Source organism: Mustela erminea, chromosome 2 (assembly GCF_009829155.1).
Source record: "Mustela erminea isolate mMusErm1 chromosome 2, mMusErm1.Pri, whole genome shotgun sequence".
Classification (NCBI taxonomy): domain Eukaryota; kingdom Metazoa; phylum Chordata; class Mammalia; order Carnivora; family Mustelidae; genus Mustela; species Mustela erminea.
Window position 1 is genome coordinate 159,557,912 of NC_045615.1, and position 12,567 is coordinate 159,570,478.

The window sequence follows — 12,567 nt, forward strand, 5'->3', positions numbered from 1 at the left end:
AGAGGTTAAGTGATCTGCCAGATACCAAACACCTGTTAGGCAGTAGAGCCCACATTAGAGCAATAGAAGCCAGCTCCAGGATCCACTTTCCTACAACTCACACAGTCTGCTGCTTGTGAGAGTTGATTTAAGGGCGGGCTCCGAGAGTTTGCAGCAAGGGCCCTAACCGCCCCCCCCCCCCCCCCCGGTGGTGAAGATAGCCTCAGTTTCACCACCAGGTCTTGCACGAGGGCCCTGGGTTTCCTTACGTCCTTGCCCTGGGCTACCTGTGTCTGTGCCGGCTTCAGTGGGTGGAAGGATTAGAGTCAAAAGTAAATGTGAAGCAGATTCAGTGTTTACTATGTAGGTTAAAAGATCTGGCCAGTCATCTGGCTTTTTTTTCCCAGTCTTGGTGCAGAGGTTGACATAGAAGTCATTGGCTAGGATCTGGAGATGGATAAGCTTATGGTTTCAAAAATCCAAAATAGGCGGAGTGCCAGTAGTAATCATTGTGCATGTACATCTAGTGCGAGGTGTCGAGGGTTACCAAGCGAGAAAAAGCAGCCGCCAGAGCAGGAGCGACAAATGCACACAGGTCTGCGACCTCCCGTTCCCATGTCTGCAGGACGGAAGTGCTACGTGGGCCGTCCTGCAATCTGCAAGCCGCCGACCAGGCTGGGAGCCGAAGGAAGAGGTGTTTAAGTACAAGCCAGTGATGTGCCTACGATGCTGGAAAGCACCAGCGAGGGTTTAGGCCTGAGAGCGTACAGAGTGAGCTTCCTAGATGGTAACTAATGATTGAAAAAGCGAAAAAGGCGAGTAAGGCAGGGCGAGTGACCCAGAAGGGTCGGTCTATGTAGATAGATGTGCACGAGCACAGACCGGAAGGCCAGGAACAGGGGCAGGGGCCTTGAAAGAAAGGGCAGTGTCTTTTTCTTAGGGGGAAAACGATGCTCATGGCTGTGTCTTCAGAAAGCAGAGAACACCTGTGTTAGGCTAAGAACAGAGATCTGTGCCCAACGGGGTCAGTTCTGAAAATGTTCTTCTAGACCCCGGAGGAGCCGAGAATCCAGACTTCCTTTCTTCCCCTCCGGGAGACCGAGGGCAGGTGCGTGGGAAGCCTGTGGCAGTGACACTCAGACCTGCGAGCAGGAGAGAGATGAGAGTTAGGCCGGCTTCATGCGCGATGGACACGGAACAGGGTAAGAAAAAGAAACCCAGGAAACTGAGAACATGACTTTTAGTGAGGCGGATTCTGAAAATGAGTACGCTCACGCAACCAGCCTAAATCCAAAGGAATTTCTCCCAAGGGCTGTGAGGACCAGCTCAGGCCCGTATCAGTGCACTTCTGTCTGCTTCATCTCCGAAGGCATCGGCCGCTTCAGACATAAGGCAGCAAACTACACAGAGCTTTGCCAACCGTGTGTGTGTTGGCTCAGGCACCGTACGTGCCCCAATGCCAGTCCTCTCTACCCCACAAAAGGCTGCTGCTAATGAGATGGACCAAATAGGACCAAAGTGAACCTTCACAAAGAGGTTGGCTGACGGTCGTGTAGAGAAAACGATGACAAGAAGAGAGACCCCCCTTCCCCAAACCATGTGTGGTAGCTACCTCTAAGAGTTGGCGGGCAGAGAACTCCGTTCTGGATGCGTCCCACAACTACCCCTGTACGGTCTCCCGTGATCCATTCAGCAAGTCTGTATGATGTGCCTCCTGTGAGCCACTCGCTGTGGTCGGCCTTAGGTGTATGCTGGTGGAAAAACAAAGCAGAAGGCCAGCCAGCCGTGGGCCCGGACCTCCCGGAGCCTGCTGTTGCGTAGAAGGAACAGACCATGTACGAGAAGATGATTCCACGCAGCCCTTAGTGCCATGAAGGAAAGGACCAGGTGCCTGGAAGGAGACATTGGCAATAGGTGAGGAGGTCTCTGGTGTTCGACTGGGACCAGAAGGCCAAGGAGGACCAGCCAAGTAAGAATTGGGAGGAAGACCGTTCCAGGCAGGGAACAGCGTGTGCGAAGGTGGAGAGAGTTCAGTGGGAGCTTAAGGCCAGCCAGTGCGGTCGGGGCAGAGTGGGAGGAGGATGTGGAAGGGAGGACCAGAGGCCAAGTCACTTGGGCCTCAACAGCCACGTGGAAGGACTTCGATTTCCCCCGAAGTGCGGGGAGCAGCTGCACAGTTTCACTGGAGGACGGCACAAGCCATTTCCATTTTTAAAAAAATACCGCTGGCTGCTGGGTGGAGGCTGGGTTGAAGGGGGCAGGAGTGGCAGCGTCCAGTGAGGTAGCTGTTCCCCGTGGGGTGAAACACAACAAAAAGGAAGAAACTGCTGGTTCTACAGATAAACCCAGCGTGTCCCTAACGTGGTAAGGGTCCATGCTAGGGAGATACAGTTCTTGGCCGCTCTACTGCAAGATGACGCAAAACTGTTCAAACTCAACAGAAACCAGGAAGCTAAGGGGATCTGGAGAGATTATTTGAAACGCCTGGCTCAGCCCCTTCCAGCTTCCACTCCGGCTTTCCCCAGTTTTCATGCAGTCCAAGAGAGTCACAAGGAACAGAATAATCTGGAATTTTTCTTCTAACATTGGCTGAAAGTTCAGAAAGTACTGAATGATTCTATTAAAAGATCAAATGGTAAAGCAGCCAGTGTATATTCAAGAGTTATGAATATTGGGGTTGGTGCGGGGGTGTGGAGGGGTAGGACTGTACTCATCATGGGAAGTGGAACGGAGGGGCTTGGCCTGGATATCTTGTTTCTTAACTGGAGAAGAACCATGACATTGGAATTGCAGATCACAATTTTTTTAGTCCCCGCTAAACCTTCCGAGGTCTGCTCTGAGTCCTCTTTCATCACTCAATAATTTGTGATCTCAAGCCTGGAGAAGAGCAGAAGCAGTATAAACACAGACCCCGCCCCCCCGTTCTCATTAGCTTTGCCGGCAAGTTGAGTGAACTACAAGGAGTGTTACAGATCTGTGGAATGTTTGGCAGTATTTCATCCGTTGAAAAAAATAATTATCAAGCACGTCTGTGTGCCAGGCAGCAAGCTGGTTCGCTTGCCTTTCTGAGCCTGCGTGGAAGAGAGACCAGCAGACAGGTGGTCAGAAGACAGTGTGCGTTGCACTTGGAAATGCACATCCGTAGCCGGCTTCGTCCCCAACTTGCATCCACAGGAAATGACCAAACTGAATCCTGCAGGACAAGGACGGGTAAGCCAGGAGAACAGGGTACCTTTTGGGATCTTGGAAGTTCTCCCCATAGGCTAGAGAGCTGTTTGGTTTCTGTTTGTATTTTTCACTTGAACTTGTTTCATTGATTCCAAGGCTTCTGCAGTGTATCTTTGGGTATTTTAAAGTAAAACAGTGTACCTTGGAGTATCTTTTAAGTAAAAATCAGCTCATTTGGTAACACGTTTATTTCTTGTCGCCACTGTCCCCCTACCCCACCCATTCTGAGCGCATCTGGGTTAGTAACCCCAAGGCCTGTAGAATTTGTGTGATGAGTCAACATTGTTGCCGTTTTAAACTGGAAGGAAGGCGAGCAGGCGGCTGTCAGTGATTTTCATCCCAAGCGAGTGTGAGGCCAAGTGTGGGATGAGCCACGATACACAACTATTCTGTCTCGGATTGTTCATCTGGGCTAAGAAATTTAGAGGAGTTACGAGAGTAACTCCTGAAATACGGGAAGGCACGCGTACTGTTTTATAGGAAGGACTTGGAATCTGTTCAAGCCGAGTGATACCACAGTAGCCCCCATGGGGCTCCGCTTCCTGATGAGATCAGAGCGCGTTCGTTCGAGGTTGTGTCCCTGCCGGTCTGTCGTGAGGCAGGGAGCACGGGACCCTCCGGTGCGGGGGGACCATGGGCATCCCAGAGCCGGCCGGGTTCCCCGTGCAGACGCAAGAAGCAGGGGAGGGGAGAGGAAAGTGTGAAGGGAAGGTTCCACGGTGACGGGCTCCCAGCACTCATTCCAGGGCTGCTTTGTGCCTCCCTCCACTACAGAATTCTTTTCATTAGGACATATGATGTTTTAAACGTTATTTGTTGCCCACATTTTTCCAGAAGGCAGAAAAGCTGTGCTCTGGGTGCTGGTGGTTCTTCTGTACTCTCTCTAGCCTCTTTCCTCGTTTGTCCTCGTTTGTGTGATACGTGCAGGTGGCCCACTCAGGTGCCAGCCCGTCGGGGTGGGGGAGGGGAAGATTAGCAGGGAGGCGGGGCTCAGATTCGGCCTGGGGGCTTGCAGTCAGCGACAAGCACCCCCACAGGGCACACCCAGCTGCTAACCTCAGCGGGTCCCCTGGAGGTGGCAGGTGACAGGGCCACCTGTGGGCACGGAGAGCAGTACTAGTCTCTGCTTTCTGAGGGTTGCGAAGAATCACAAATTAAAAATCCTTAAAAAGAGGAAGTCTTTTTAAGATAATCTAAAAAAAAGGATTTATCTTTTTAAGATAATCTCCTGTTCTGTGTGCTTCCATCTTTTCCCCATCGGCCTGCACTTGCGGCCGGCCCTTCCCTGGGACGGTTCTCTTGGACCTCCCATCCGTTGTGCCTCCCAGGAAGGGGGGGTGGGCAAGGAAAGAGCCGAGGGCTTAGCTATGGTGTGGCAAGGGCAGAGCCAGCCTCTGTGGTTTGGGCCAAAAATGAGGAAGTTATTAAATGCCACAAAGGTTTTACGAAAGCTCAGGCTTGGTCTTTGTTTCCCGTCGCAGACATCGGGAGCCAGAGAGAGCTAGAAAGGAAAGCTTGCTCTCAGAATTACACGGACGTGTGGTCTTGGGCGTGCTGCTCGTGTTGTGTCATCTTTACATTCACACAGCTGGTGGTCAGACACCTGCGAACCTCCTTCTGCCCCCAGTGAAGCTAGGAGGTTTGGTGCATCGAAGGGTTATGTGAGGAATCCTCGCTGGGGGCCACGTGAGGGATTCTGCAAAACGCTTCCACCGTCAACTCTCTGGCCAGAGCTCTTCTTTTTGTTGTTTTAAGATTTTATTTATTTATTTGACAGAGAGAGAGAGAGAGAGAGAGCCCAAGCAGTGGGGAGCACAGAGGCAGGGGGAGAGGTGGAGAGGAGAAAGGGTCCCACTGAGCAGGGACCCCGACGCAGGGCTCGATCCCAGGATCCTGGGATCATGACCTGAGCCGAAGGTAGACGCTTACCGGACTGAACCACCCAGGCGCCCCTGGCCAGAGCTCTTCCTGCTCTTATTTCTAGCACAGATCAGGTCTCTTTAGTTGTGTCTATTTTGGTGGAACATCTTAGCTAAAAGCAGCTCTGAAGTGGAGGTACCGCTGTAAATGATGGTGAGAATAATCAGGCGTGTCCCCCGTGGAGGCAGGATGCCGGGCAGCTAACGAGTCCTCGAGAGCCCTTCGAGCAGCTCTGCAGGACAGGCTGCTGCTACTGGCTACTTTGCTGAGCGTTGAAGTTGTGCTGCGCTCTGTTCTCAGGGCTTCAGCAGAATTAGTTTAAGCTTCTCAACAGCTCCGTGGAAGTGTGGGTGCTTTTGTGCACCCATTTTAGAGCTGAGAGAACCGGGGCAGAGAGGGACGGTGTCCCAGGGCTGGTCAGCAGGACGAGTCCAGCTCGGGGAGGCTCCGAACCTCCTGACCGTCTCATCCTGACGTTATGATGCGGAGCCCGAGGCTCAGAGGGCAGTTTGCCCCGCGTCTTTCAGTTCCCAGGTGACAGCAGCTCAGACTTCGGGGGCTGAGATGCTCCGAAGGAGGAAAATGCCCCTGCTGTCCCGGCAGAACACAGTGGCCACGCAGGACTGAAAACCTTCTCTGACTGCCGGGGAGTGCGGAGCGGAGCTGTTAAGGGAATGGTGTTCGGGACGGGGCAGGGGGTGGATTTTAACGGACACAGAAAGGGCTCGCCTCCAGCACAGTGACATCGGGACAATCCGAAATAGCTCAGGTTCAAGAGCTGGCGCGTTCCTCTGCGCGGCCGAGCAGCGGGGGCCGCTCGCTTGGGGGTCACGCTCCTGGTAATGAAGTTGAGACGGGAGGCGGCGGGGCCTGGGTTCCCGGGAGCCACCTTGCCTGGCCGCGTGCTTCAAGGGGTCCAGTTTCTCGTCTTTACCGATGGGTAGAGGCTGGATGACGGGGGAGTTCACCTGCATGGTAGTGTCTCCTTCTTCTCCCCCGTGGTTGGAAAACCTGGTCTTCAGGGACACTTTATTGCTTCACAGGGACGTCGTACGGGAAGGATGAAGACCCGAGGAGGGATTCGCCTTCCCCGGGGTGGAGAGCTCGGTGGGGGCAGCTGAGAACAGCCGCCTCGCTCGGCCGCCCTGCTCTGACCCCGTGTTCATGTTCACGCGTTGCTCCTGTCGCTTCGTCTGTGCCCCTGCCCTTGAACACCATCGCGCTCAGCTTCTCGTTTTCCTCTTTTTGCCAGAGATGCATGTGCAGCCCCGGGCCCCGCGGGCGCCGGCACGTCTGACCGCAGCCCGGAGCCCCCGGCCTCCCGCCCCCAGCACAGGAAAGCCGCGTGGTCCGGAGAGGCTAAGCGGCGGCCGAAGCACAGGTAAGAGGCTCGGAGGCCTGTGCGCGGTGGGGGCGGGGGTGGTTCAGGAGAAGGGACTCGGCCGCGGGAAAAGGGAGCTGGGGGGCAAGGCTGGGAGTCAAGAGACAGGCTAGAGCGCGAGGTCGGGAGGGGCTGAGCGGGGAGGTCCCAGAGGAGCTCCGAGGAGGTGCGTGGTAATTTTCAAACTTGGTTCTGAAGAAATCTTAAAGTTCCTGGGAGGTGAGGTGAGGCTCCCCCAAATCATTTGACTCAGATCTCTTTTTAAAGACACGTCAACCACTGCTTTTGGCAGATGGAGATCACAAGTAGGTAGAGAGGCCGGCAGAGAGAGAGGAAGGGAAGCAGGCTCCGTGTTGAGCAGAGAGCCCCACATGGGGCTCGATCCCAGGGTCCTGGCATCATGATCCGAGCCAAAGGCAGAGGCTTCAACCCACTGAGCCACCCAGGCGCCCCATCAACCGCTGTTTTTAAAACTAGACTCAAAAACACCCAAAGCAACGTACCAACCAATGTCTTAGATGCTCTGGAGAGGACCAGTGTGTCACACTGTACAGTGAGACTCATTCATCTCTGAACGGAGAGTCATGAAGACGTCTCTTGTCATCCGTTCATGGAGGAACGTCCTAGGATGACGAAGTCAGCCCCGTAGAAGTTCGCAGCCGCGTCCCTGTGCTTCCCCTGCTCCTCCGTGCTCGGTGGCATGCCTGACCTTGGCCTTTCTCATCAGTTCCCACGCCAGTCCTGTGGCGTCCGCACCAATATTCAGCAAGGAGGGCTCAGGTTCACTTCGAGCTCACAGGTGCCGCCATCTCTTGCCTTGAGCATCACGACCTACTTCCTAGCAAAACCCTGGGAATTCAGTGAGCCGAGAGGCGCCAAGCACTAAGCACAGAGCCCGCCCGGAGGGAGTGAGGACAGAGTGTCGGGGTGGTGAATGTCAGGGGCACGACGGTGATGGTGTGCCTTCCGGGCTGTCTGTCCCCACGTGCGTCTGTGCCAGCACGGGGGGCAGGAGAACACGGAGTGCTGGGGGGGTCCGTGGAAGCAGATGTCCTGATGCATCAGTGGTGACGCTGCCCCTTCTTGTGCAAGCGCGCGTGCTACCCTCGCTCCCTGCTTCCAGTCTGTAGGACGAGTTCAGGAGCTAATCCCAGGGTGGCTGAAAGCATGGAGAGCAGGCGGGGCAGAGCCCAGCACGCCTTGAGCGCTCGGCGGGGGCTGCTCGCCCTTGTTCTCCATCGTCCCGGTTTATCCCGATTTCAGTTCGCGGCTCTTCCTTGCAGACCCGGTGACTCGCGTGAGGAAGACGTGGACATTGTATATTTGGATTTAGACAATTTTCCCTGTTTACGGCGTCTCCATTTCAGTTCTCCGTAAGATTTCATTCGAAAAAGAGACTGCAAAGAAGTTTGCATATACTGATCGAGGACAGGTCCGGCAGGCAGAGGGCACCGGCTACAAGGCAGCCGGCTGGCAAAGGCTGTTCCGGGCCAGCCCGAAGCCGCAGAGCCCCGAGCACTGTGCCCTCCTGCCTCCTTGGGTCGTCACAGGGTAGAGAACCAGAACCTTCTGTTTAGCAAGACTCTGCCGGGCCGTGCAGGCTGACTGGGCCTCGGTGCCAACGTACTCAAGGCCAGAGAGCTGTGCCGAAGAAGCTGCTGCAACTGCCAGCTTGGGGGTGGGGGTGGGTGGGGAATGATGGGGATTGAACCAAGCAGTGGTGACGGGACAAGAAAGCAGATAAGATGTGAGGTGAACTTGGGAAGCAGATGAGGACGGGAGAAGGGAGGAGGCAGATGAAAGGGTGCGACCTCCGAGTTGCTGCCAGTGGGGCCCCTGGGGGTAACCATGGGGCCGTGACCCCGGCTGATGCAGGCAGAAGAGCAGAGCCGGAGGGAACGCCTGCGTGAGCACGGCAATCTCCAGACCTGAGTCTGAACTTCAAACAATGAAAGGATTTTGCACAGCGGTCTTTAACAGTCGGGTAAAACACATGAACCTAACTGCACATCCAGGTGGTGTCCTAGCCACAGAGACCGTCTCTAAAGCGAGCCGGGCTTGCCCTCACCAGCGTGGTCAGAGCTGGCCGGCGGTGCTCTGTCCGTGTAAAGGGAGACTGGAAGGGAGTAGATCGACAAGCAACTGCCTTTTAAAAATGTCGTGACCTCTGTGTTGCATACAGTGTGTTCCCAGTCAGGTCCCTCTAACTCTGTAAACTCTGGGAATTTTAGGTGTGTGTCCTGACTCCACAACTGTACAGTGTCCACTGTACGCCCCTGCAGTGGTGGGCTTCTTTCCTAGAGGAAGAGACGTCCGCACTCTAAGCGTCACTGATGTAGGACTGAACTTAGAAATTGGAGCGGTTCTCATCGAATTATACTCCGGTCTTAAATCCTGCCCATTTTGGTTTTTACTTTTTATTCTGAAATAATTGTAGACTCATAAGAAAGTTGCAAAAATAGTACAGAGATTTCTGCTACACCCACCGCCCAGCTCTCCCTAAAGTTAGCAACTCTTACAACCATAGTCCAAAGAGCAGAACCAAGACACTGACATTGGTGAAGTGCTGTTGACTACAGACGCTAAGACTTATAAACCGTAGACTTTATTTGGATTTTATCATTTTTTTTCTTCTATGACTGTCCCTTTTTGTTCCAGGATTCCACATCGTCTTTGTCATATTTCGTCAGTTTCCTGTCACCTGTGATATTGGGTATTTGCTCAGGCCTTCCTGGTCCTTTCTGGCCTTGACACATTGGAAGAGTATGGGCCAGTATTTCGTAGAATGCCTTCTGTTTGGGTTCGTTTGATGTTGTCTCATGGTTAGACTAAAGTTCTCCATTTTTGCCAAGTTTACCGCAGAAGTGATGTGTCCTTCTGAGCATGTCCTGTTAGGGATTATGTGATGTCAGGATGTCTTACTCCTGGCAGACCTCCCCACAACCAAGTAATCAAGGTTGACATCACCAGGAGTTATGTATGGTTATATTCCCTGCAACATTTATTACTAGAATTTTCTAAGATGACTCTGTATTTCCTTCATTCCTTCTACATTTATTAATCGGAATTTTTCTGTTTCTCCACTTTTTTTTAAACTGTTTATATCAGTAAGGACCCCTTCACATTTATTTTATTCTGTGGGTTGTAATCCAAAGAGACTGTTACTTGATCCCTTACTTTATTCCGACTTTGGTCATTGGCAGCTTCTTCAGGCTGGCTCTGGTCTAAATCTCGCGCTGAATTCTGGAAAGGCGTAAGGCGCCGACATCCTGGGCTTCTCCTTAGAGCCGAAGTGATATGCCCGTCAGCTTCTTAGGAGTCTTCCAAGTGTTGAGCTGGGAGGGTAGTTGAGCAAATCTAATTTGTGTCAGGTCATAGATTTTAGAATTGAAAAGTGCCCCGTCGTGAGCCAGTGGGTCAGTGTGATAGAGTTCCTTTTTTGCGGAGAAAATAGCCAGGAAGGATCTTCTCATTTTTGTATAAGAAAAATGAATGAGTAAAAGCACGAAACTCCATCCCCCTAAGTGTAGTTTCTTGGTCCAGCCGAGGACCCAGGTTGACAAAGAGAAACTCTTGGTGGCCCAGGGCTTGACGTCCTCACGCATCCAATCCCAACCGCCCCTTCCCGCGTAGACCCCTGAAGGCGCTTACCCAGCCTGTCTGCCGGGATCCTGCGATCTCACTTACCCTAACAGGAACGTCCCCGTGAAATCTGTCCAGCCCAGGCAAGGACACTTCAGAGCGCCGGTAAAGGAAACAAAACGTTCCAACCTAAAACTCAGGATTTCCTGAGCTCGTGCTTTCCCCTAGAAACTCCCCAGCTCTTCCCCGACCTGTCGCCACCGTCATTACAACCGTCTCATCTGCTCGTGAAGCGTTTGCCGCATACATGGTGGTCTGGGCTCTGGAAAATGAATCAAGGCAAAGCCGTGAGAAGAGCTCAGGTGTTGACCCTAATTCATTCTCCGTTGAGCAGTGAGGCTGGTTCACTGGGCTCGCTGCCCTGCCCTTGGCTCTGAGGTTTGTCCTGGGGCCACCGACTTGGCCTTCACAGGACAGCGTGGCCTGACGAGGTCTAGTGATACTGCTTTGGACCCCGGCTGCAGTGGCCTCCCAGACTGTGGGAAGCCTAAAGCGGTTGGCACGCACTTCTGCAGACCGTGGCATTTTTGCCTGCGGAGGAGGGCACCGGTTTGGCAGCGATCACTCAGGGAAACCGCCCGAGTCCCGCTGGAGGCATTGTATCCGCAGGTGGTTTTCCTTGCTGCTCTGCTTCTCCTGCCCACGAAGTGGGACTCGAGCATTTCTCGGCCGCACGCTCTTGACTGAGACGCTGTCTGCTCGGGAGACGCTCTCAGCGTCACCTTCCCCTCTTCACTGGGACTGGGCGGGAATTGAATTTTAATTGGCCAGTTTGCAGAGGTGACCGGGAATGAAGGTCCCGCCCGGCCAGCAGCTGGCTTAGTGAGCTCAGGGCGGGGCTGGCCGTGACAGGAGGCGCAGGGGATCCCCGGGACGCGGAGAGAGCCGTAGCGGGGCGAAATGGCCTTTTATCCCACCCCTGATTACGACATGCCGCTGGCCAGGGGGCTGTTAGCTGGGATGCTTCTGCTCACCCCCAGGTAAGTCCCTGCTATGTGGACGCGAGCTTCAGCGCTTTCTTTGCAGGACCCTGGACGGCGAAGCTTTCACAGGCGTCTTCGATGTTGAATCTCTTCATAAAGAAAAATGACCACATGTTTAGTTGAAGCCCGTTTTTCTAAATTGTCTTTGAACTTTTTCATTGTTTGAGCCCTTGTGGAATTCAGCGCTGTTCATATTTCTGCCTGGGAGTTTTCGATCATTCTCTGGCGTACAGTCACCGTACTTCTGATGAGGAGGGTGTTTGGACTGGCTTTTACCTCATTCGGGTTAGCGACCGCTTTGTGTCGTGCGCTTGGTGGTTCTGCCTCTCCATTTCCCTGGGGAGTCCCACGGTCACTATTCCTGTTTCTCATAAGGAACGATTATCTGTGCACTAACAGCCAAGTGCTTCCCTATTCTCATGGCCAACACTGGTTCGAAGAGGAGGAACCTGTGACTGTATTCTCGATGTTAAAGACAAGGCGTCGTCTTCTCATTGAACTTTGAATTTACATGAAAAGGAGAGTTTACTGCGATGGCCATTGTGCCTCGTGTAACTGCCTCAGAGTTGCAGGTGTAAATACCTGGTGATCTTTTCCCTAGTCACAGTAACTTGAGTCAGCTTTATTCTTTTTTTTTTTTTTCAAAATTTTTTTTTTTGAGAGAGAGAGAGAGAAACAACAAGCAGGGGAAGGAGTGGAGGCAGAGGGAGAAGCAGGCGCCGCGCTGAGCGGGGAGCCCGATGCGGGGCTCGAGCCCAGGCCCGTGGGACCGTGACCTGAGCTGAAGGCAGAGGCCTTAACCCAGGGAGCCATCCCGGTGCCCCTGAATCAGCTTTCATTCTTACATGGTCTTGACTCAAGTGCTCAAGTGCTTGCTTCCTGGGACACCATCACCATCACTTAAAAGAACACGTAGCCTAGGGAAAAGAGGATGCGGCCCCCGGTCACCGCAGTGTTCTGGATCTCAAGGTGATTTGAATCTTTATTACTAAAGAAGTTCTTCTTGCTTTTACGCTATGTAAAAGGTGAAAAAGAAAGTAGGGACTGCTTATATTATCGAACACAGAGCTCACCGGGCTGGTTTTTCGAGTTTTATTTGGCATTTGTTCACGGAAAGTGAACAGGAGAGAAGCATTCTCCCGAGTTGTTTTATTTTCTGCGCGCCCCCCCCCCCCAGGGTCAGGCTGTGTGAGTGGCGGGGGTGGTCGAACTCGCCTTGGAAAATTTACCATGAAAGTGCCGGGACGGTAGCTCTGAGGGACTGCAGCCTCGCGTTCCTAAAGTTTTCAGCCCGCCTTCTTTTCACTCGGGTTTCTGTAATATTGAAAAGCTTTCGTTTAATGAACCCCCCATTTCTGGTATGATTCTAAAATGTGGATTCTTCCTTGGACCACCGTTGAAGGTATTTTTCTCAAGTGAATTCTTTCTGTCCTT

The 12,567-nt window shown here is 53.2% G+C and overlaps 1 protein-coding gene across 8 annotated transcripts in view; it reads left to right on the top strand.

Moving 5' to 3' along the window:
- Positions 1-12,567, top strand: part of SHROOM3 (shroom family member 3) — a 290,162-nt gene that overhangs the window by 228,338 nt on the left and 49,257 nt on the right. For 7 of the 8 annotated variants that reach the window (XM_032334624.1, XM_032334631.1, XM_032334628.1 and 4 more), the window contains one exon: positions 6,380-6,508. In XM_032334624.1, coding sequence (XP_032190515.1) covers positions 6,380-6,508 — 129 coding nt within the window. Of the gene's footprint in view, positions 1-6,379; positions 6,509-9,840; positions 11,131-12,567 lie in introns of those variants that run through there. The other variant, XM_032334626.1, reaches the window with a different exon arrangement.